The sequence below is a fragment of the Dromaius novaehollandiae genome, chromosome 12 (genome assembly GCF_036370855.1).
Source record: "Dromaius novaehollandiae isolate bDroNov1 chromosome 12, bDroNov1.hap1, whole genome shotgun sequence".
Lineage (NCBI taxonomy): Eukaryota > Metazoa > Chordata > Aves > Casuariiformes > Dromaiidae > Dromaius > Dromaius novaehollandiae.
In genome coordinates this window covers 23174580-23196892 of record NC_088109.1, presented here as the reverse complement: position 1 = coordinate 23196892, position 22313 = coordinate 23174580, and the positions used below count along the sequence as shown (strand labels likewise).

The following is a 22313-nucleotide window of genomic DNA, read 5'->3' as shown; positions in this document are numbered from 1 at the left end:
CGTAAGAATTTCTTGCTGTAAATAGCACAGGCTGTATGCCACTTCCATCCTCCGAGAACATACAAAATACCCTGAATTGTCATCAAACTCCACATTTGCTGTTGTGGTAACCTAAAAATCAATACTGCATTCTGCCTGAGTGTATCTGCTCAAAATCTTTATTCTAGCCCCTCAGTTCTCTACTGGCATGAAACAAACACCACTGCACCTGCAGCTTAGCTGTTTCTCAATGTGGTTACTGAATAACATGACTCGGTGATAGTTCTCTTCATTTCTGCTGAGGAATTTTACAGGAAGGAGGTGCTTACTGTCATGAAATAATGTGAAAATCTGAGTAAATGCGGCAAAAGTATTCTTATTACAAATCATTCTCTGTTGAATGAGTTTCACTTCAGTAAAAACCTCCTACAGTTTGTGTGTCTTAACTACTACATTAAGTATCATGTGCAAATCTGAAATAATTTAATTAGTCTGTAAAACACGGAATAGAGCATGGCAGCGTTGTGAGTTTACCCAGAGTGGAAAAGTACACCGAAAAGGTCTTTGTTCTGGAAAATGCATTTGGCCTGTCCCCTAGCAGGCTACGCTAACATCACGGTTCTGAGACACGTTCTCATGCTCCAGTGGTTATAGGAGTTCCGGAAACACAGCCTCTCTCATCAGCATCTGTTGTAAATAACTGTTCACACATAAACTAAAGTAAGTTTTAACTAATACAGATCTAATTGTTTCAATTCTAAAAACAAAGTAAAACAAGAACATACTCATCTGGTATTGCAAAACGTAGCCAGTAAGGTGACCATTTGCCTTCTTGGGAAGTCCCCACGACAGAGTGACGGAGTCCTTATCGAAGTTTAATATCCTCAGAAAACGTGGTTGCTCAGGGACTGGAAAACACAGGGAGTAACTTACAGAGAAGAGCATTGCAGAGGTCTATCTCTACACATAACTGTTAAACTAGGATGTAGGTTAGCTCAGTACCTCGTGTTCTCCATTTTTATCTACCACATTGCTAGCTGTGCGTGCTCCAGTTCAGCAAGATGCCGAACACTTCCCAAAAAGATGCAGCCTAATTACTCCTACTCCTTCTGCAAGCAACAGAGCTCTTCAGCACGTCATAGTTTTGGGGTCCTTTCCAGTGAAGAGTTTTATGAATAGAGGAGATTTTACAATCATTTTAACTTTACAAAATTAACTCACCTAGTTACATGGAAGATGTCTATTTAATTCCCTCCATCCCCTATTTCCATTTTTTCTTACCTCCTTCTGGAGTTTCAAACACAACTGGAGAGCTTTCTGGTCCATCTCCTTTTGCATTGTAAGCCAAAACGGTTAGGTGGAATTCACTGAAGGGCTCTAGACCAGGAATCATTCCATAGTTTCTGTCTCCTGTAAAGCTTAGGAAGTGTTTCTCTGGGTGATGTCTTTTCCCATCCAGCATACTTTTTGTTTTCCACCAACTGACCTGCATTGAGATTGGTATTTCTGTAACAAGTTATGTTTTGTGGGGATGAACACAATATTGATTTCTCTCATCTTCCCAGAAATGAGAGATTGCAGGCTGTCATTCAGCCAGCGCTCATTTAATACTTTGTAAAAGTGTATAAAATTATTTAAAGAGAAATTCATAACCTTATAGCCTCGTAAGTGTCCGCGAACTCTGTCCCTTGGAATCCCAAACCAGAAGACTTTAACCAGCGTGCTATTCACAGTATCCACTGACACACTGGAAGGAGCAGCATCTGGAACTGTAAAAATAGAAGGGCTGCATATTAAAGATACTTAAAAGTGTTCAATTTCACACTTCTAACATGCTACAAGGCTTGGCTTTCCAGCTTGAGCTGTGGCAGCTCAGGCAGTCTTGCGGCAGCCAAGCTAACAGCCACAACACCTGGCTGAAACGGGCCAGCAAATATCAGCCTGCCACATCGACACGTCCTGGTGAGGGCTGCGATACAGGTGCACTGGGACATACGGATTTCAGCAGCAGTATTTATCATTTCCTGTTTCAAGCAATGCTTACAGCAGCGAGAAGAATAAAAAAAATGATTAATGCTCCATTCAAGAAGGCAATAAAATAAAGTTTTTTTTAATAATCAATTTCCTTTTACAACTAAACTCATTAAACAGTGGGATTTTAATCACCACACAACACAGAGAGCTATTACTGTGCCTGCAAAGAGAGGCCTCGATCCACAGACAAGTGAAATCTAAGGTAAATCCGCCACTGATGGAGGCGGGTGCAGGATTAGGCCCATCGGAGAGCCGCACTGCAGCGCAAGGCACGGCAGCTCCTCGCTCCCCGTGCTCGCCGCGCACACCACCTCCCCTGCCTGCCACACCGCACGCAGGCGAGGGAGGCCGCGGCACAAGCACTGCCGGTCCCCGCGCCGGGGGAGCGGGGGTATCGCCCGGCCGGGTGGCACCACGCGGCCTCCCGAGCACACGCTTGCAGACGCAGGCCCCACGCTGCTTCCCGAGAAGCTGCAGCCGGGGAGGTCGCAGCAGCAGCACGTGTAGCAACACCAGGCACAAACGCCTGCTGCAGCAGACGCAGTAGGTTAAATACAGGCCACGGCGGTCACTTCATTTTAATAAGTAGCAAAACACATCCTTGTCTTAGCTGGCTAATGTACTGCAGACTGCTCTAAGGCCATTCCAGCTGTCATTTTACGTTGTTCTTAGGAAAATAACTTGAAGATTTCAGATTCTGCAAGGGATGAAAACCGTCTGACTTCAAATAATAAGATTACGCTGTGGATCTGAAACACGGACCAGTTGCTGACACTTCTGACCCTTCCTCGCCAGCAGCCCCCCTCCCCTGCTGCTACGCACTTTCAAATGCAACAAGCATTTGTATTTGGGATCATGGAAATCCAGCACCCCGCGCTAGCTGGCCACCATGCTGTTTACTCCCTCATCCATTTAAATCCTTAAATTCTAATAAATAAGTAAATAAATAATCTTTTGGGTAGCATTACTGCTTAACTGAGTTGCTTACTAAAGTGAGGCTTGACATCTCATTACTGCAGCTGGATACATTTCTAATCCTCCAAACACCCTCTATATCCATGCAGTAAAGACCAAAGGGGACGAGGAGCTTTTCGGACATGTTGGGATTGACTCAGCAGTACCATTATCTGCTACTCCACACACCATAGCAGGGCTGTCGCACCCCCCGCGATGCCAGCATTAACTCCATAAGCGAGGAAAACTTCTTGCCATTTGCATGTTAACCTCTCCTAAAGGGCCGTGATGATTAGAGCACGCTGTGCTGCCAGAGACACGTGCCAAGGGCCGGCATCACAAACAGCTGCTGGGATTTTGGAGCAGCCTAGGGCAAACGAGTATGAGCAGGCTGCTCTGGTCCGGGCATGAGAGCCCCGCTCCCCGAGGAGGGCACTGTGGCACTCGTGCTCGGGGCAGGAACCGAGACATCATTTAGGAAGAACCAGTGGACAACCTCATTTTTCAGAGGTGGCCTCCTGCGAAGGCAGGAACAAAACTGCATCCGCAGGTAATTGCAAGTTCAAAGTTACACCTGCAGAAGCCTGACCTTGAACGCTGCTTTTTGTTGCTTTGTTGGGGTTTTTTTCCTGTAAAAGAGAGAGATGGGAGCATTTGATAACTGAAAGAGTAACTTTATACAGCAATAGTATTAACTGTGGAAAATTGTTATTGCTGCACACTGCACTTTTCAGGAGCAGCTGCAGAGATTACAAGCAGAGCCAGCCTGACAGGCATGACCGGCAAGCTGATGACAAAAAAGGACTGCACAATGCGGAAAGCACCCGTCCGCCTCTCGGAGAAAAACGTCTTCACAGCAGCCAAGGGGGAGCGCGCCGCAGATCTGGCGCCGGGGCGGATCTGCAGGGCTGGGCCCGACAGCGGCAGTCGGTGCCTGATCGCCGGGTACGAACACTGCCTGCTCCTGCCTCGCGGGAAAACTGCCCCCCACGGAAAACCGGAGGAGGAGGCTGCAGGCTGTTATGCTGCCGGCATGCTGGGGCAGAGGGTAAGGGGCTTTATTCCTTCAGCTGGACTACCTGAAGCGACCTATCCGTTTTGTTAAAATGGACAGGAAATGCAGAAAGCCCCTGTTTGACTTGCCCGGCCCCGAGCCCTCTGAGGGCAGGAGGGACCCCTCCCTGCGAGCACCTGGCCGGACCGGGGCTGGCGGAGCAGGGCGAGCCAACGGGCAGGGCGCTGGCAGCACCAACGCGCCCGCGGGCGCCCCGGCAGGAGCAGAGCGGGCGCACAGAGCGGGGTGCAGACCCGAAGCCAAGTATTCCGGGAGAGGAGGACTTTTCCAGGGACATGAGAGGTCTGAGGGGAGGCTGTGCCACTCATGAAGCTGCTGACCGCTGTCAGCAAGCTGGACAGAAACCAGGGCTGGAAAGAAAACCTGTCCTTCAAGGACACAACGGACAAAGCGGAGGGATTATTTTCAAACCCTTCACTATAACCTGTCTCAGCTAGGAAATCCAACTTTACTCTAGCTCGAGATTTCCTACTTCCAATTTTATTAGGACTCAGTGCACAGGTCTGGAGGGTGGTCTGGGTGCCCTTGGGTAGCCTTCAGCATCCTTGAGGTAAGGGCAACACGGAGCACGGCCCCAGTGAGACTCTGGCTGGCTTTGGACCCTACACGTGAATGCTGCATTGTTTATAAATTCAGGTTTCACTTACGGAGGCCAGCATTTGAGTGTCTGTATTTAACTCCCAGAGTATTTAAATTCCTACAATGTTAAAACGTTGAATTAGGCCCCAGACAGGCGAAATACTCTGTCCCACTGAATTCAACACAACTATTACTATACTTCACAGTAAATACAGACTTTTTATGAACTGTGGCCTTCAGATGATTATCCAGACTAAGCCAGGAAATGAAATTAATAGAAGCACAAGTGGCCTTTCCAAAAAATCAAAATCAATCCAGCTACGTGAAATCCGTAGCACCCAGCATCAGAAGGTTCTGCTTCCCTGTGGACTCCAACACGCTGGGCGGTGGCATTTCAGCAGTTCTCGCTGCGGGCTGTCTTATCAGTCACTTGATACCTGAATATTTTGCATTGCAGGAATCATTTACACAGTGTATTTTTACATGAAGGTTTCCATTACTTACTGTCCTCTCCTGAATATCCGGTGGTAACATTTGGCTCAGGACCGGATCCTAAATTATTCACTGCTTGGACTTTGATCTCGTAAGGCACGAAGGTGGGAGTGTTTCGCACGGTCAGGGAATGCTTTTTCACCATTTCCTCATTCCAGTCAGCCTCGACGCCCTGCTGCCGCCAGCTGACTTTGTACTCCAGCCCCGGCCCGTTCCGCTCCACAGGCTTCAACGGCTACGGGAGAAGTTAAAAGAGATCCTGAGCTGCCTTTGTTGCAGTAATCATGAAACAGCAGCTTAGGGGGTGAATAATTTTGGAGACTGTGTTATAACATCCGGAGAGAAACGGGGAAAGAAAAAGGCATTCACTTTTCAGTGCCATGTTAACTTTAAGACTGTTGGAAGAAATATGTTACCACTTAAAGAAAAAGAGAGGTGAAAGAGAGAGCAACAGTTGGACTAAAAAAACAGTTAACTACTAACACACCTATTTCTACATATTAGAAACATCGATCTTTGTTTTGCCACAAGTTTCCTTTGTTTTATTGCGACATAAGGCTGCATGCCTTTTAGTACAACTAAAATGCATATTATTTTAGAATTTTATGTAGCACAGCAAGTTGGGTCATTAAAATTTACATTACCCTGTAGTGTTCTAAATATGCACCAAATGCTTGAAACTAGGCCTGGACATTTAATGTGCAACTGCTGTGCTACTGTTTTTTTACTGATCAGCTGAAAAATTCATCACAGCATGGTTGCCGTCTAATTAACATTAATTTATAAAATATGAGAAGCCCTATAGCAATGGCTTGTCATGAGACATGCTCCAATTGAGTCTATTTCTCTGAAAAGGTACTTCTTTAATATTGTTAACTGGTCACCTGTGCTATCAAAAATGATGAATTTTTTTCAGTCACCTGAAACAGCTGTGAGTTTTTCAAGCCCCATATTCTACTTTCAATAACAGTTAAATGATACATTATATTATACATATCAAATACACAATACTTAATATGTACCCAAGCCCCATACAGAGGCCAGATCAACATGGCTTGTTTGAGGAATAGCACTGGCTGTGCAAGGGCAAAACGCAGCGTCCTATCGACCTGGGGGCTCCTCATGTACTGAGCCGCTGATGACGATGCAGAAGGAGCATCGAGAAAACAGAACAGCACTCAGCAAGGCAGGCCAAAAACTGATACGTTTCTGGGATGCTAATTTACCCTACGGCTGGACTAACCAAAACCCATTTCATTAGGTTCAGCTGTGACATGACAGTGCTCAGCAAGGGGGTCTGCAAAACTTCCCATTCCTCTGCGGTGAGGCTACGAGGAACAGGGGCAGCACACAGTGCTCATGGCCTCTTCCCTGCCCTCCTGTTCAGGACCTTCGGGAAGACTGCGGGCAGGAGCTGGGAGCCCAGGCAGCTTTCTAACGGGCACTCCTAGGAGAACCACTTGTACGGCAAAGATCCTAATAAATAGGATTTTCAAGACAAGCCAAAGAAGAAAATAAAATTTCCAGTTGGAAAATAACTTCCTGTTTAGAGTTAAATTTCAGCACTGCTTGACTCTTATTTTGATCTCCCTTAATGCTGCAAATCCTTGGCTGAAAAGCTAGTCACTAATGCTCATCTGGTCTCCTAATCCAAAGTAGGCAGATTAACATCATTTTGCAGCCTTTGTCTGCCAGAAATGGGGTTTTTAGTATGTTCGAGGCCTAGCATTTCTTCTGTAAAACACACAGGGAACAACATAAATAAATGAATATTCTGTTTATGACAACATTTAAATGTTTCATCAAGACTTAACAAAGCCTGTCCACCCCATTCTCTCTCTTTAGTCTAAGTCTTCACTTTTACTTCTGCTGTGTCTGCAGTGTAGGTGATAAGCTTCCCGGCGGAGACGACTGCTCGTTCTCCCTTCGGTGAGGCATTCAGCCCACTGCTGGCTGTAGCAACATCTCCCACCCAGGTTGGTCACTACCACTCTGCATTTCCTCGTAGATGCAGAACTGTGTTCCCTGGCCCTGAACTATGCTGTACAACAAAATTTCACATTAAATTCCACGTCAACAAATCTAGAGGTCCATCTCCTTTTGGTATAATTGTAGTCTAAAATGCGAATTCACATTGTGGAAATGCTTGCTGTCCTTTCCTGGTAGCACCAGATTGAGAAGTAAATCTGAAGTAAATTCTGTTTAATTCTAGACACAAAAAATATGTTTCCTTCCACAGTTGCCAAAACTTGTGTTGAATGAAGGAATATGCATCTCTCTAAAGTGTTGGCACATAAGCTGTAAATTTAAAAGCCAGGAATTTGAAGGCTGGAAACCATCCTCAACACTTCTACACAATTCCTTTGACACCCATGCTTAGGTGCTATATCTAAACTCCTTCAGTTAATGGTGTTAAAATTCAAGCTGAAGTTCACTTGGCCAAGTGATCTGAGTCATTTTTAAACCTACTATCTTGAAGGGCTGAATCTACACAGAAACTAGGCTCTCCCTGTGCCTGACTTCTCCTCCTGCAGAGCGAGGTGAGACCACAACTATTTTAAGCCCTTTCTTACATACAAGTTGCACAGCAAAACAGAATTCTCACCGTGCTTTATAGACCTTTCGTCTTTCTTTATAACCTGTGAAGATTAGGTATAAAAAATTGACTTTTGAAATAAAAATGAAAGTAGGGGAGGAAGTCAGTAACAACTTTACCTTTGACTTTGGCAGAATCAAGGACTCTACCTATGGAATTTGCTAATGTTTCCTAAAAACCAGGGCGGGGGAGAGATAAAGCCAAGGTATCCATTATTTCTTTAACAGTTAATTATCTTAAAACAATCTTGATAAATTCCATGATGCTTTAGGAACTGCTGTTTGAAGATGGAACCTATTTTCCATACTGTATCATTGACAGAAACTTTCGAATTACCTCCCATTTCATCACCATTTCATTTGGTTCAGAAGCTTCAACCCGGATGTTTTCTGGGTTCTTGTCTGGAGCTGGAACCATACAGATAACAAAGTTAGTTTACGTACCCTGCTTTTAATTGCACGTATTATTTAAATGCAAAAGCTTTTCTTATTTTGGCATTACTGAAAGACATCGAAACAAAAAGTGTTCATGAAATTAATTACTTGGATCAACAAAGCTGTTGCAAACAAAACACATCGTTTATGCAGTTTTGACTCCTAAGCACTCTTGTTGGCTGGGATGACCAGCTAACATGACACTGTGACTTTTGGTTTTCAAAGGACCAGATGTAGGGGGATTATTATGAAGAGATGTTTCTCCCTTTGGGGACAGTAAACAGAAGGTGTATCATTAGTGGGATGCATACAGCTGAAAAGCTGAAGAGGGCCCTGAAATTGAAACAAAGGAAAAAAAAAAAAAAAAGAAAGAAAAATGCTGGGGAATGCAAATACAGTCCTGAACAGCTGGCCTCTAAAATGACTTTCAGGCACAAAACATTTTATGTTACAATGAGAAATGCATTGTGAATGGAGATGTTTGACAAGCTCAGTGCTGCTGAACGGTTCCCTGTAAATCCTCAAGATCCTCTCCAGCAATTGCTTGTCCATAAGCAGCTGCAGTGGGCCTCAAAGGTGCAAAATCAGCACACAGTTCTGGAAAGCCTCATGCTATAGGTACCCTTCTAGGAAACATATTGCTGACCATGGCAACATACACTGCTCACTTGGCAGTGGCCAGAGGAGGATGTAGAAGGCTACAGGTGTGAATCCTCTCTTTGCAGAAACAACTGCCTGAGGCTGCCTCTGCATGCAGCACGCTTGGACTTTGCTGGAAAACATCTGTGGAGCCCAGCGTGGTTTAATGTCTCTAGAGCAGTAGGAATCTAGTTGCTCACCACACAAACTGAGCAGAAAATGCAGCACAAGCAACCCTGACTTATTTAAGCTCCTCAGGAGCAGAGCAAGGCAATGTTATTTTAAGCAAACAAAAAAATTAATAATCAGAAAACTAGATGGCAGTGTTTACCAGCCGGAGGTGTTGCATAGCGCAGTGATGGTTTACTAGCGTGGCTTCTTCCGACAGCATTCACAGATGTGACGCGAAACTGGTAGTTCATATATGGGGCGAGCGACAACACGGCTGTGGTTTCACTCCCTGTGGTTCTGGTTAGCTCCTGCCACTTCCCTGGCTCCCATCGGCTCTCTTCATATTCTATTATAGACTCTAGGGAAGAAAAAAACAAAACAAAAGGAAAAAGGCAGAGCCGATATAAGCCTCATATAAATAGCAAGGGTGGAAATGAACTTAAGAAAAACTAACTGACATAGTCAAACCAATTAAGTATGTTTATGAGCACTGTGTGTTTATTCTAATAGCCATGATGTAACATAATGCTAAACAACACAAAATGATGCCACCAAAATCCTTCATACCATTAATAGGACTGTTATGACTGGCCCCAGCTTTCCAGGATAGTCGAACACTTCGGTTTTGATTTTCTGAGAGTTGAAGATCTTCTGGCGGATCAGGGACATCTGAGACATAATGAAGAACTGTCAGGAGCATGGCAAGTTACTTCTATTTATCTTGGCATTTTCCAAAAGATTGGCAATGTTCCAGTGAAGACAGTGGTAAAAACATCTTTTGATTTCAAAGTGGAAAAAATTAAGAAAACAAGAATTGCTTTAAAAAATCCTGCTTTAATACAAGCTGAATCTTCTGGTCCTGCTTTCTCCCTTATAAATACAATAACCCTCCTTGAGTACGTCTCCATCTGCTCTCATTACAATGCTTGGAACAACCCATTTCTCTTTTCAAATCTACACTAAGATCTATTTAATCATTAATAAATATTGACACAGCTCTTAGTAGAAATTTGTATTTGCATCACTTGGATTTACTCTAGTGCAAATCATAGTGGCAGAAGCTGACACAACCCTTTCAGGTCCTGAACCTTCCCTTTTGGAGAATGAGTGGAAGGGTAACATTCACTACCCCAGCAATGGCCATCTATAAAAAAAGGAGACAAGAAAATTCACTACCTGCCAGCTCAAGTAACGCTGTCCAGAGAATATGTCTCTATCTGAATGAATGCTTCTAATTTCAGTGGATTCAGACTGACAGCTGTTTATCTTCCTTGTGGCTTGCTTTGACAATTCGCTATCTGATTATATTGGATTTGGCTGGTAACTGAAATGTATAGGGCCTATACACGGCAGGGCCCTGGTGGTAACACCCCACCCTTCAAAAGTCACACACACACTGCTCTTCCTTAAACACACAGCACTGAAAACAAACCTGCATTCACCAGGAAAATATTCTGCATAACTAACACAGGAAATGCTTCCCGGGCACGGGGTGAGTTTTTCAAAGACGAGATAATGCACAGACCAAGGAATGAGGCTGCACAACTTTTGGTAGCTCTTTGACCTCTTCCTGCCCCAATGTCCCAACTTCATTCTTGGCTGGCAGTGTCATTTCCTATAGGAAAACCAGCTTTCTCAACCCACAGACTCTCTCTGTCATTGTGAAAGAAATCAGTAGGGACCGCACAGGATTTTTTAAATAACAAATGAGCCTTTTGTACATCAACATTTTTAAAAGATTTTTTTTTTAAGTTTTCTTTGCATTTCTTCCCTCTGCTTCTATTGTATTTGGGAAAAATCAGGAAAATACAGTTTAACTTCCAGGTATTTTGCTGTTCTATTCTTGGAGCATATATGCTGTTAATATTTCATACATTTATTTTAAAGACAGTAACAGTGTATCTTAAACAAAGATGCCCATCTTCAGTCTGTTTATTAATCATAAATGGCAAAAAAGATCTTAGAAGTATTCTAACTATATATTTCTTTTGCTCTCAATTGCTCATATTCGGATGTCTCCATTTGTATGATATTTAGCTCTTCAGCCAATCTAACATGTCTTTCATTGCAAAAGATGCCTGAATTTTTCATTTGGAAAACAGCAGATACTGTTAATCCACCAAGACCTTTTTTATATACCATAAACAAGGAAAAAGGAGCACAAGACTATTTTTCCTTTCCTGAAAATCACCTTTTAAATGTGAATAAAGTGCTTCATGAAATTTTCATAAATAAAGTAATGAAAAGTCTACAAACATTTTGAATTATACAGCACTAAAGAATACAGCACCGTAAATAATGCGTATAGCATCTTATTAATTTACTGTTTACAGCATTTATTTAAAGTGTGAAACTATCTTGAAGGTCAGGTTTTCTTATCTCCTGTTGCAATCACTGCCAGAAATAAATAAGAATGTAAAATTAAATGAAATTAAAATGTTGAAAAACTGTGTGGAAAACAGCATTTCAGCTATTGGTTGATGCTTTTAGGTAAGTGTCAGGGGCTGATTTTGCAAAGGATGGCACCTCACTGCACAAGTTCCTCCCCTCATTTCCAAGCAGTGCTCCAGGAGAGGAAGGAGGTCGTAACGGCACTCGCACAGGGTCAGCTTTCCGCTCTGCGTCAGGCCCTTTCTCCACTATGAACTTGGTGTGTGACGTAGGACAAGATTTTATGCTCGAACTCACAAAGATAATTAATCCTTTTAGATGCTTAACTTTCACTATTCTTAATGGGAATAGATGTCTAAATATTGGCCTTAAGTCTTTCTTCTTCAAAACACAGCCCAAATGATCAGCCACAAAGGTGGGGTGAAGAACTGGCCGAGGACTTCAAAGCTGAAGTAGAACTATTTTTAATACGTATTACACCTTCCTGCCTGGACAGGCTCCTACAGCTACTGGGACTCACTCCTGAACTGAGAAAAACGGCTGCCTAATCTTAGATATAACAAAGATATGATTAAATATAAATCAAATGTTTGCTTTAGCATCCCCATTTCAGGAGATACGAAGATAGCAAAACCGTAACCGAGGTTAACAAGAGTGAAAGGTACACTGCATCTCCGTGAAACTGGGTTATTCAGGTAATAACCGAACAGTACATGAACGAAAGTGCTGCAATTGCATTACATATTGCATCGAGCTCTTTGCAGAACAGGGAAAAGCCATCTTACCAAGAACAATTAATCGTGATTCAGCTGTGACACTGTCTAGAGAAGTACTAGCCAGGCATGTGTAAACACCTTGATCTTCCAATGTCACACTTGATATGAACAATGTATCCATGTCCATAATTATCCTACAGGAAAAAAAGAAACATTACATACAAATAAGGATGAGAAAAAAGTGGAAGATAAGCATATGACAGACAGACACTGTTTTTCTCTGAAATCCTGTTCATGAAAAAACTTGATAATAGAACATTTTGAATAACATAACTGTATGTTAGGGATGTTTTATTAAAATGTCATTGTAGTTATATTATACATTGTGCTGTAGGCTATTATTTGTATTTCATAGCAATTTAGACACCGTGGCTGGAAGTTGGCATGTCTCTGTTGATTTGAAAGGAACTACATTGACACGCATCAGTTGAGTGTCTGGAACATAGTATTTTGGCACACTGTTAATGAGGCAAATACACAGGCTTTACGTCCAAATTTTTAAGAGGGTTTGAGTGAAACTGAACATTCCCAACCCACTTGCGTAATAACCAATGCACCAGGGAAGCCGGCATTAATTAATCCTCTCGCTGGCAGTCCCACTGGATCTGCTGTGGTGAACATCGACGAGGCACTTCCCTGGAGCCAGCTCCCTGCCGGAGCGGTCTCGGCAGGAGGGGCCCTCCTCGCTAGCGCCCAGCCCAGTCCCGTTACAGTCAACGGGAAAACAAGAGTAGAGTAAAATTCAGCTTGAACTTGCATGTTCCTAAATTCATATATAGGAAAAACTCATTGCTTTTAATATGCACAATTTTAGGTAAAATCTCAGAAACCCAAATTCTATTCACTTTAACATTACCAGGACATGCTCTGGCCAAACAAGTGTAAAAGGAAAATTCTAGTTTCGCTGAAGAAAGAAACAAAACCCCAGTAGACTACACTGGGGCTGGGGTTGTATTTTTGTTATACCAGTATTTATACAATATTCCACAATTATGCGGAGAGAGAGAGAGAATAAATAAAAACAAACCCACTTGACAGTCATAGCTCAAAAGTCATATAGATGCATATATATGTATATAAAATGCAGATCTATTCATATATTGCATGAAGAATTTTTGCAGGCATAAATTTGCATTTCAAGCTATTAAGTTTCATGTTTAATGAAACTCCTGTTCCAGTACTATACATTATTTCATTTGAGATCAAGAAAACTCTTGTTTCTTTCCTGCTTACCTGCCATCTTCTGTCCTGTTGACTGGCAGCTCATCTCCATCTTTTCTCCAAGATAATTTAAAACTGCGTTTCAAGTGTGAATCATATTCAGACTGACATTTCAATAAAATTGAATGTGATTTTAACACTTGGGGGTTCTTCGGAGTAACAAGAAGTTTTGTAGCATCTGGTTGATCACAGAAAAATACTTTGATTACCAAGAGAGACTATTACATCAAATTTTCACCAGGCACTTCGTATACAAAAATCAGCCTTAGAAGAAATGATGATGTCTTTTTTTTTCCCCCACAATATTTCAAGTGAAGGAGGGTTGTTTTAGAACTGGAAATTTGCCAGGATTTAACTTTCTATCTCAAAAATCAAATCAAGCAGCTCCAGAACAATGCAGCAGGACTTTATGATAAAAAAAAGTCACAGGTGAAAATCCTAGTTAAGAGACTGTTATGAAATGGATGACAGAAGAGCTTGAATATGAGCTTTAAACTCAAATGCCATTTGAAATAGACTTTGGCAATGACCCAAGGAATATTACAAGCTTATAGAAGTGAGAAAAAATTATTGCAATCAAGTTTGTTCTTTTAATTGATTCAATCTGAATTTAAAAACAGGTGAATAAGTAAGAGGAAAGCACTTGGCTATGTTTATTTTTGCAGTGAAATGCTGCTCAGTGAGAATTTCATTGTACATTTTCATGTTTATTATCACGGTATAATTTGCAAAGCAAAGGTACCGAATGGAAAAAGAACACAAAAAAGGGTTTTTTTTTCTTGAGTTTGTCATGGCAAACCTGCATTTGAGAATCTTTTTGAGGTCCATCCTACCTGAGTAATAAAGTTTTTCTGTTGGCCAGCCCTAGCTCCTAAGTAACCTTGTGTACCACTCACTAACTTTAACTTACGTTCTCAATAGAAACAGTCCACTGCCGTCATCCCCCACCCCCCCAGGAAAAAACCTGCCTGCCCAACCAATCAAATAAATCACTTAAAACAGAATTAGAGCAAACGATATGTATTTGAAATTTGAAAGTAAAACCATTTCACTAAGTTTTTTGCTATCTCTGTCCCAAGTATTAGAGCTCTAACCTACTCTAGGCTACTAAGAGGATGGCAACAGAGTTCCCCAACACCTCAAAATGACACAAAGAGACTGCCCAGAATTATTTTGCAAGATGAGATTAATTCCTTCCTGCCGTCAAGCTGATAATCAGTCAGAGGCCCACAGCAAGGTCCTCAAATTAGCAGTGTCCCCCAACTCGTATTGCTGCAATTTGCTTGTTGTTCACTGCACAGGTTTATTATTTATTAATTATATATTTTCTGATCAATAAACTGGAATTATAGAATTAGGGAATAAGGAAGTCCACAGCCGTGTGAAATGGAACTGTGGATGCTGCATGGTTCAGGGAGAAGTGAACCCCGAACATCAAAGCCACAAATGAGGGGAGGGCTGGAGGCCCCCATGAGCTACCCAAGAGCCTGCTCTGGCCACTAGCAAGGCTAATGACAAGAAGGAAGGAAAATCGTTTCAAGATAAAGTTAACAGATTTGGAAAGTAAGCTGCAAGTTTGTGGGCGCTTACGCAGCTTCTGGAAGTACCAAGAATACAGTAAATGTCACATATGAACAAGGAGAAAAACTTGAGACAACAGTAACTGCTACATATACACGAAGCCTGTAGCAATGAGGGATCTCAGCCTCCAGAGAGTTTAGAGCCTCACAGGATGTATTAGAACCTTATTATACAGAATACATTAGAACCTTATTAAAAATGTGTAACTATAAAGCGTTAACATACGTTAAAGATCTTTCCATTTGTAAGATGTTACCTCTTATATCCAGATTAGCAGTGATTGCTCTTTTTCCAACAGAGTTTGCGGCCCAGCAAGCATACGATCCCGAGTCTTCTTTCCTTGTGTCTTTGATCTCCAGGGTTCCATTTTTGTTTAATTCATAGCGCAATGCTGAGAGTGGCTCTATGCTATCATCCTTAGTCCTAAGAGGATGATAATAGTTACGTGTTATTTTTAGGGTTGTAGGAACTGTTATCTCACGGTTAGCAGTTACTGCATAGGACACTGGAATTTGGGGATCTGGTCTCAGCTCTGACACTGAGCGACTGAGTTGGTATTAGCAAGTCACTTTATGCATATGCAAGCAAACTATCAAGTGACATAAGCTTCCAGCAAACTGAAAACATGCTGACAGTCTCTAGCAAGGTCTTTAAACTAGTCTGGCTGAGTCTCTAATCTACAGCTGTCATTGGCAATTTTATTGCACCTGTCAAGTGATTTGGCAATCCTGTGATTTCTAACTGTATGGAACCCTGTGCTCTGTAAGTCATCGGGTTTCCACCTCAGGAAAATGTCCAAACTTAAAAAGTTGCTAACATTAAGTCCGATGAAGTTGCTGCAAGATTTGGCTGTTATGTACAGTATGTCTCGGTTTAATGAATATCCCAGCACCCATCTCAAGCAGGTTCTGAGGACTTCTGTTAAGCTTTTTTTAATAAACAAATACTTCAGGGTCCTTGAATAAAGATGCACTGAAACACAGGATGCTTATCTGGTATATAATTTCCTCACAAACTGCTAAATTCAACTGCATGGACGTAATAACTAGCATATATTACAATGTTAAGGGAGCCCAGATGAACTTGCTTCACATAAAAAAGGATCTCAGCGGCTTACCATCTAATATCTGCTACAGGCGAAGCAAAAATTTCACAGTGCAAGAAGGCACTGTAACCAACAACTGTGGCATAGTTTTCACCATCTGAGGTTAGTATTAAGGGAGCAATGTCTGCAAAAAAGAATGCAAAAAGAGCTGTACTATATAGTTAAGAACTAGAAATAGAAAAACTGTCTGAAACACTGTTTCCATTTGCATTCAGGCTGGTACGCAGCTGAATATCACAGTGGTTGGCTGCCGTCTGTAGACACAAGAACAGGTTATACAGCCGCGTAGCTCCAGGTTTCACGCTGCATCATCCCCTTCTGCCAGCATAGAGAGGTCAAAGGCTTGGCCACTTAATGAGACTTTCACTGGCTTTTGGAAAGTGCTCCTGCACCAAGCAACTGACCTCCCATAAGCCTCACTGACAAAGGTAACAGTGGCTGGTTGCTGGGTATGGCAGACCATGAAACCACGACACACTCTAGAAGCGAAAACAGACCCTATTCTGCTACCTCTAGAGACCTCTTCTATTAAGCAAATTCCCCTCGCTCTCTTTCTTCAAAGAAAAGGTGAGCATCACAACTGAAAATAAAGATTAATAATGCATTTAGTAATTCAAAAACACAGTTGTGGTCACAATTCAGTCCCCTGTGGTTCTACTACATTTGAAGTCAGAAGGTTTTGAGCCCATATTATTAAAATAAAGACTGTATCAAAGCCCATGAGCACTTGTGCTAAGCATATAACGCTGCCCATAATAAGACTTGTTGCCTTAGTTTCTCAAAATATGGGGCCAGTGCAAAAGAACAATGACATGGTTACAATCCCAAAGCTATTCTGAAGACTTAAGAGTTAGCAAAATAGGACACTCTAATAAGGTATTTTCTCATAAATCCTGAAACACAGGAAGATTACTTACTTAAAACATTCACATTAGCACTAGCCAGGATGGTGCCGTGCTTGTTGCTAGCCTCACACTGGTACACAGCACTGTCCTGAAGCTGCAGGTTGGTGAGGCTGATTTCTCTGGCAGAGATTCTCCCTCTGAAGGTCCTACCTGGAAAGAATCAGACCACGTCAGGAGATGCTGGAAGACCCAAGACCGCTAGGAGCTCACAGTCTCTCCACACTGCGTTAATGTCAAGGGCAAAGCACATCCTCAGCATCAGGCCAGGAACTTTCTCACCAGCTGGAGAGCACATTGCAAAGCACTGCGTTCCCCAGCCGTCACCAGGCCAAAGACCGTGCTTTGGAGCACGTTTCCAGTAAAATCTCTGCACAAACATTTTGAAATGGCAGTAGTAGTGAGGCTGTACTAGGGAGCAGGCCTTCACTCCTCAGTCTCACTGCCATCTCTGCTTATCACAAAGAATGGCCAGGAGTCCTCAAGAAGCATGAGTGTTATTACCAAGGTTAACCCCTATCTTTAAAGGATGACAGTAACACCGGACGAGCTACGGGCAGTAACCGGTGGGTACTGCCATTCCACACTAGTGCCGCTTTCACTCCTACTCTCTTCTAGAACACATTTAAATACTAGCTTTATTTAGTAAATAAATATGACTTTATATCTAAAAAGATGTCAAACCAGACATCACCCAATGCATTAAGGTATCTGTGTTCCCTCTCACTGGGGGCAAAAGAGGCACATCCCACCCAGCCACTGCCTAAGTGAGGACACTGTACTTACTATCAATTGGCATCCCGTTAAGTTTCCACTCTATGGTTGGCTCTGGATTGCCAAAAGCTTCACACAACAACACGAGATTTGTTCCTACGCTGTAAACACCACCTTCCGGCTTCTTTATCCACTGTGGAGGCTCTGTAAAGGGGACATAGCAGAGAGCAGATGTCACAACTAGACAACTAACACTGCTATTCCTAATGTCTTCCAGGAGATGGCAAACGCTGCTAACAATTGCACAGCCAGTTCTTCTATGAGGCTATTGTTCGGCTATATTACATTTACTGTGAACCAGTTTTATCAAAAGGTAAAATGAGCATTAGCACACACCAATTTCTAATCTTCAGACTTGTGATAAGTGTCAGGGAGAGGATGTAGCAAAGCAAATGGATAGTGCTTACCCATGTGGAAAACAAATGCAAAACTGGCTGATTGGAGATCAGGGGCTGGGGAAGAAGGAAAACCTGAATGGGCGGGTATTTTCACAAGGACCCTCAAACATAAGATTGTTCTCTCTGAAATGAAGTGCGACTATTTCAGCAAGTCAGGCAAAATGCAAATATCCACTCAGCTCAATCCCTCCTCACTACATATGAGCAAGCGGTTTCCACGGCCTTCAGCAGGAGCTGCAAACACAGCTACTGGGGCATACCGCAATGATACGGGAGCGATGCAGCACCTCCATTTGCTTATCTATACGTGCTGGGAAAGTGTATTGCGCTTTTCGATATCCTGGTTTTCCATCACGTAGTTTGGGTGTGATGAGACACTGTCTGACCACTGGGGATAGAAGCAGCAGCATCCTAAGGAGCAGTCACTGAAACCTGCCCACAGGGTGGTGGCAGAGGTGCAGCGCTGGGTTACTGTGTTTGCCTTCTCCCTGCTTTCACCAGAACTGCCAGGTTAAACTGGCAGGGCAGCTCTGGGGAAACTCTGCCTTTTGAAGAGCCCCCCTGTGCCTTAGGTACTAAAACCTCCTTGGAAAAACATACCTGTAAGAAAGGAAAGGGAACCAAGGAAAAAAAATACATTAATCTGATGAAAGCCTTCTGCTGTCTACAGACCAAATGCGGGTCCCTGAGATTGCTGCTCTAACATGCAACCTCCGCCCAAAACGCAGCCGCAAATTTGTCACTACCTTTCCCTGAGAAGCAAAAAACTTTCAAATTTTAACTCCAGACCTGGCACTACCTCTTCTTCCAGCCCTGGGCACGTCACTTGATCTCTCCACCCCTCTTTCCCTATTTGAAAAAGATGAGCCAATGTATGGGAAACATGAGGATTCATTAGTTAATGCTCATAAAACGCTTTGAAGATTAACAGAGCTGTTGCCTGGTAATATGTCTCCAGATGTTATCAGTGCGATATGCGAAAACAAAGAGTCATGGCTCATATTCACACAGATATATTAAAAAATACCCCTGATGTGGATACGTGATATACAAGAGCTTTCACACCACATTCAATGTTTGTACAGAGCACCCATGAACAGAAGCAGTTAAGAATCAGCTCAACACTAAAGTAAAATTCATAACACTGAAGCTTATCTAAAATTGTTAAACATCTTCATATTTCATTCACCCTGTATAGATTTTTTTATACTGCCTTCCTCACTGCAGTGCAAAATTGCCTGCCAGGAGTGCGCTATGTGATGAGATCATGTGCATTTTGTCTCCTTGTATCTTTTTTTATCTGTTTTGCAGATTTTTTCTTTCTCTTCTCATATATGTCATGCTTTCATCAGCAACGACAGGTCAAAGGAATGGAAGTGAAAAGGTCTGTGACAGTCCTGAGGGATTTTTTTTGCGTTATGTCTGCCACAAAAACTGTACTTGGGACCTCTTTTCTGTGTAGCAGATATGCTATACTACATATTAGTATATCAAGTATAAGAATAATAAAATATATACATAAATTTTTGCAACTGCAAATACCAGTGCTTGGACAGACAAACGGTTCATCTGCACAAGCATAATGGTAAGGCAAATATATCCAGTGCAGAGACTTTTGTCCTTATGGGAATATAATGACAGGGCCAAAAATAGAAGGGATCTAAAATGGTCGTCTGGTCTATTCCTCTGCGACAAAACAGGACCATCTATATCTAAGGCATTTCTGATGGATCCAAACATCTACGCAGATTCCCCAGCCTCCCATGCTTTCTACTGCAGTACTACGCTTTTCTACACAACTATAACAAATTTCTAACATCTAAGCAACTTCCACCTTGCTGCAGCTTGAATCTATTGTATCTTGCCTTATTCCCAGTGAACAAAGAGGAATTTTGTTACCATCTACTGTGAAGACATTTTGGTGCATTTGAAAGCTGTTATGGGTCCCTCAGATTCTTTTTTCCCTAAATTAAACTCATCTATCATTTTTTTCTTAAAAGCCATGTTTTTGAGATCTGTGACGGCTCTTGCAACTTTCCTCTGAATTCTTTTGAGTTAACCCAAACCTTGCTGAAATGCAGTATGTTAATCTGGATACGTTACGCTATGTGAGGCCTTATTCAGCTCTCAGTAGAGTCTCTCTTACATGTGACACTTTTGTTTATCCCTTCGAGGATGATTTTTGCTTTTTTTGTACGTATGACATTTCTGAGTCATGCTCCGCTTGGGATCCAGTATATCCTCCAGATCAGTCTGACCAGACATTTTCCATCCCACACTTTGGAAGCCAATTAGTCCTGCCTGATGAGAATTACTTTGCACTTGTGCTTACTGAAGCCCATCCTTTTTATTCCGGACCATTTTCCCAATTGGCCAAGTTCATTTCAAATTCTCCTCGCATCTTCCCAAGGGCTGGCAGTCCATCCCACTCTGGGGGTATCAGCTGCAGCTTCAGATGCAGTTATCGCCTTTGGGTCTACATCCCAGTTCAAACAGCTTTCCAAATGCTGAGAACTACCGTTTAGCCTGATAAAAACAACCAGACATATACCTACCTCACATTAGTTTCACCTATTTTATTTTTATCTAGCTTAGTAATGAAAATATTACAAGACAGAACAGCAAAGGCCCTTAGCTATTATAGAAATACTATAATTAATCATTATATTGTAATACTTATTTATATTAAATACTACCTAGGCAGCCTCAGTCAAGATCAAGGTACCATTAGATCAGGCACTGTGATAGTGGCAAGACTTGGAGATTATATATGGATTTTATACATTTGATGTCAAGACAATTTGTGGACATCAGGGTTTTTTTTTATGTATAATTTTATCTCTGCTCTAATAACAACAATGGGCTTTTCTGTGCCTATTCCAATGTTCCAGGCTACATCCCTTCTTGCAGAGAGAGATTAAAATGTTAAAGCAGTGAAGCAATTTGCTGGCTGAACATTTTCATATGCTTGGTAATAATTGCCTGAATCTTTGCCCTCAAAGTACTGTAGGACTAGCAAGTGGACTGCATGTAAATACCATCCTTTAAGAACGCTATAAAGAAGGCTGGCGTTCTGGCGTGAGATGCTCAGGTATCAGAAAGAAGAATAGCGAGCACGACATAGCGTAGAAATGATAGCAAGGTTCTGATTTATGCACTAGCATGAGAACAAGAACCATTGGCAGTTAATAACTGAGATAATTTTTCTTCCGTGTTTAATTTTCTCGTCCCATACGCATCCTTTGAGAAGAGTCTGTCAGACACTGGGATGCTCCACATCAGCATAACCTCCCTGAAACCAACTGAAATTAATGCTCACTTCCACCAACCGCAGCTCTGCCCTTGAGTGCGCACACAAGAGTCGCTGCAAGAATGATGAACGTGCCCATCTCTGATTAACGCCAGCGACATTTCCTGGTTCGAAATTCTAGAGAAAGATGGCATTTGGGCTCAATTTTACCTCAACAGGCTGCATGTGAGGTGACTCCTAATAGGAACAGTTCTTGTTAGTGACAGCAGCTAGCATTAGCTATACACATGGGAAATGGATTTAATAGCTATTGGAAAAGCATTCTTTACATTGCAAGAGCTATAGTGGGTTTCTCTCCTTCTCTTTCTTACTTTTTTAAAAAAAACACTTGTTTGCTAATGAGCAGGGGTAACAATTTGCCAGAAAGCTTTCGACCCTCTAGAGATCGGGAGGGAGGAGGGGGTCAATATTCTGAACTGCTTAATTATTTCCCTGGTATTTTACTTTTTGCAGCTCCTGCAATTCCTTTGAAGGATTCAGTTTTTACAGCCGAGAAAATCATGGCCAGATTGTTAAAATATTCAGCTACAGCAGAGATGTTCCAAACCATCTGGAGTGATTTCGAGGAGTCAGCACTTCCCCTCCGTAGCAGCTGAAAACTTGCCATGCTCTGGTATCCCCCCTTCCTTACTACCAGGAAGGGAAAGAAAGAATTTTGTAAGGAATAAGGCTGTTTCAAGTGAAAGGGGATGATTCACACAATGGGAGAACAGGTTCTTCCCCAGTTACTGAGCAGATTCAGAGCAGGTAACTGAAAGTGGGTTTCTTCCTATCGGGATTCCTTGTGACCGAGAGGTGAGAAAAAGCACAGATTAAAATGAAGCACTTGTCAGACACTGACAGTTTAATACTGTGTGTGCATTTTTTTTTTCCTCTGCAGAGCAGAGGCTGGAGCATTTTTC

General features: G+C 42.3%; 1 protein-coding gene across 10 annotated transcripts in view; it reads right to left on the bottom strand.

Moving 5' to 3' along the window:
* Positions 1-22313, bottom strand: part of CHL1 (cell adhesion molecule L1 like) — a 148160-nt gene that overhangs the window by 17705 nt on the left and 108142 nt on the right. For all 10 annotated transcript variants that reach the window (XM_026110503.2, XM_064519221.1, XM_064519215.1 and 7 more), the window contains 13 exons: positions 17716-17847; positions 16945-17082; positions 16040-16151; positions 15179-15345; positions 13354-13519; positions 12130-12254; positions 9521-9622; positions 9114-9311; positions 8046-8116; positions 5126-5348; positions 1633-1748; positions 1261-1465; positions 765-887 (listed from right to left, as the gene is read on the bottom strand). In XM_026110503.2, coding sequence (XP_025966288.2) covers positions 765-887; positions 1261-1465; positions 1633-1748; positions 5126-5348; positions 8046-8116; positions 9114-9311; positions 9521-9622; positions 12130-12254; positions 13354-13519; positions 15179-15345; positions 16040-16151; positions 16945-17082; positions 17716-17847 — 1878 coding nt within the window. The remainder of the gene's footprint in view (positions 1-764; positions 888-1260; positions 1466-1632; positions 1749-5125; positions 5349-8045; positions 8117-9113; positions 9312-9520; positions 9623-12129; positions 12255-13353; positions 13520-15178; positions 15346-16039; positions 16152-16944; positions 17083-17715; positions 17848-22313) is intronic.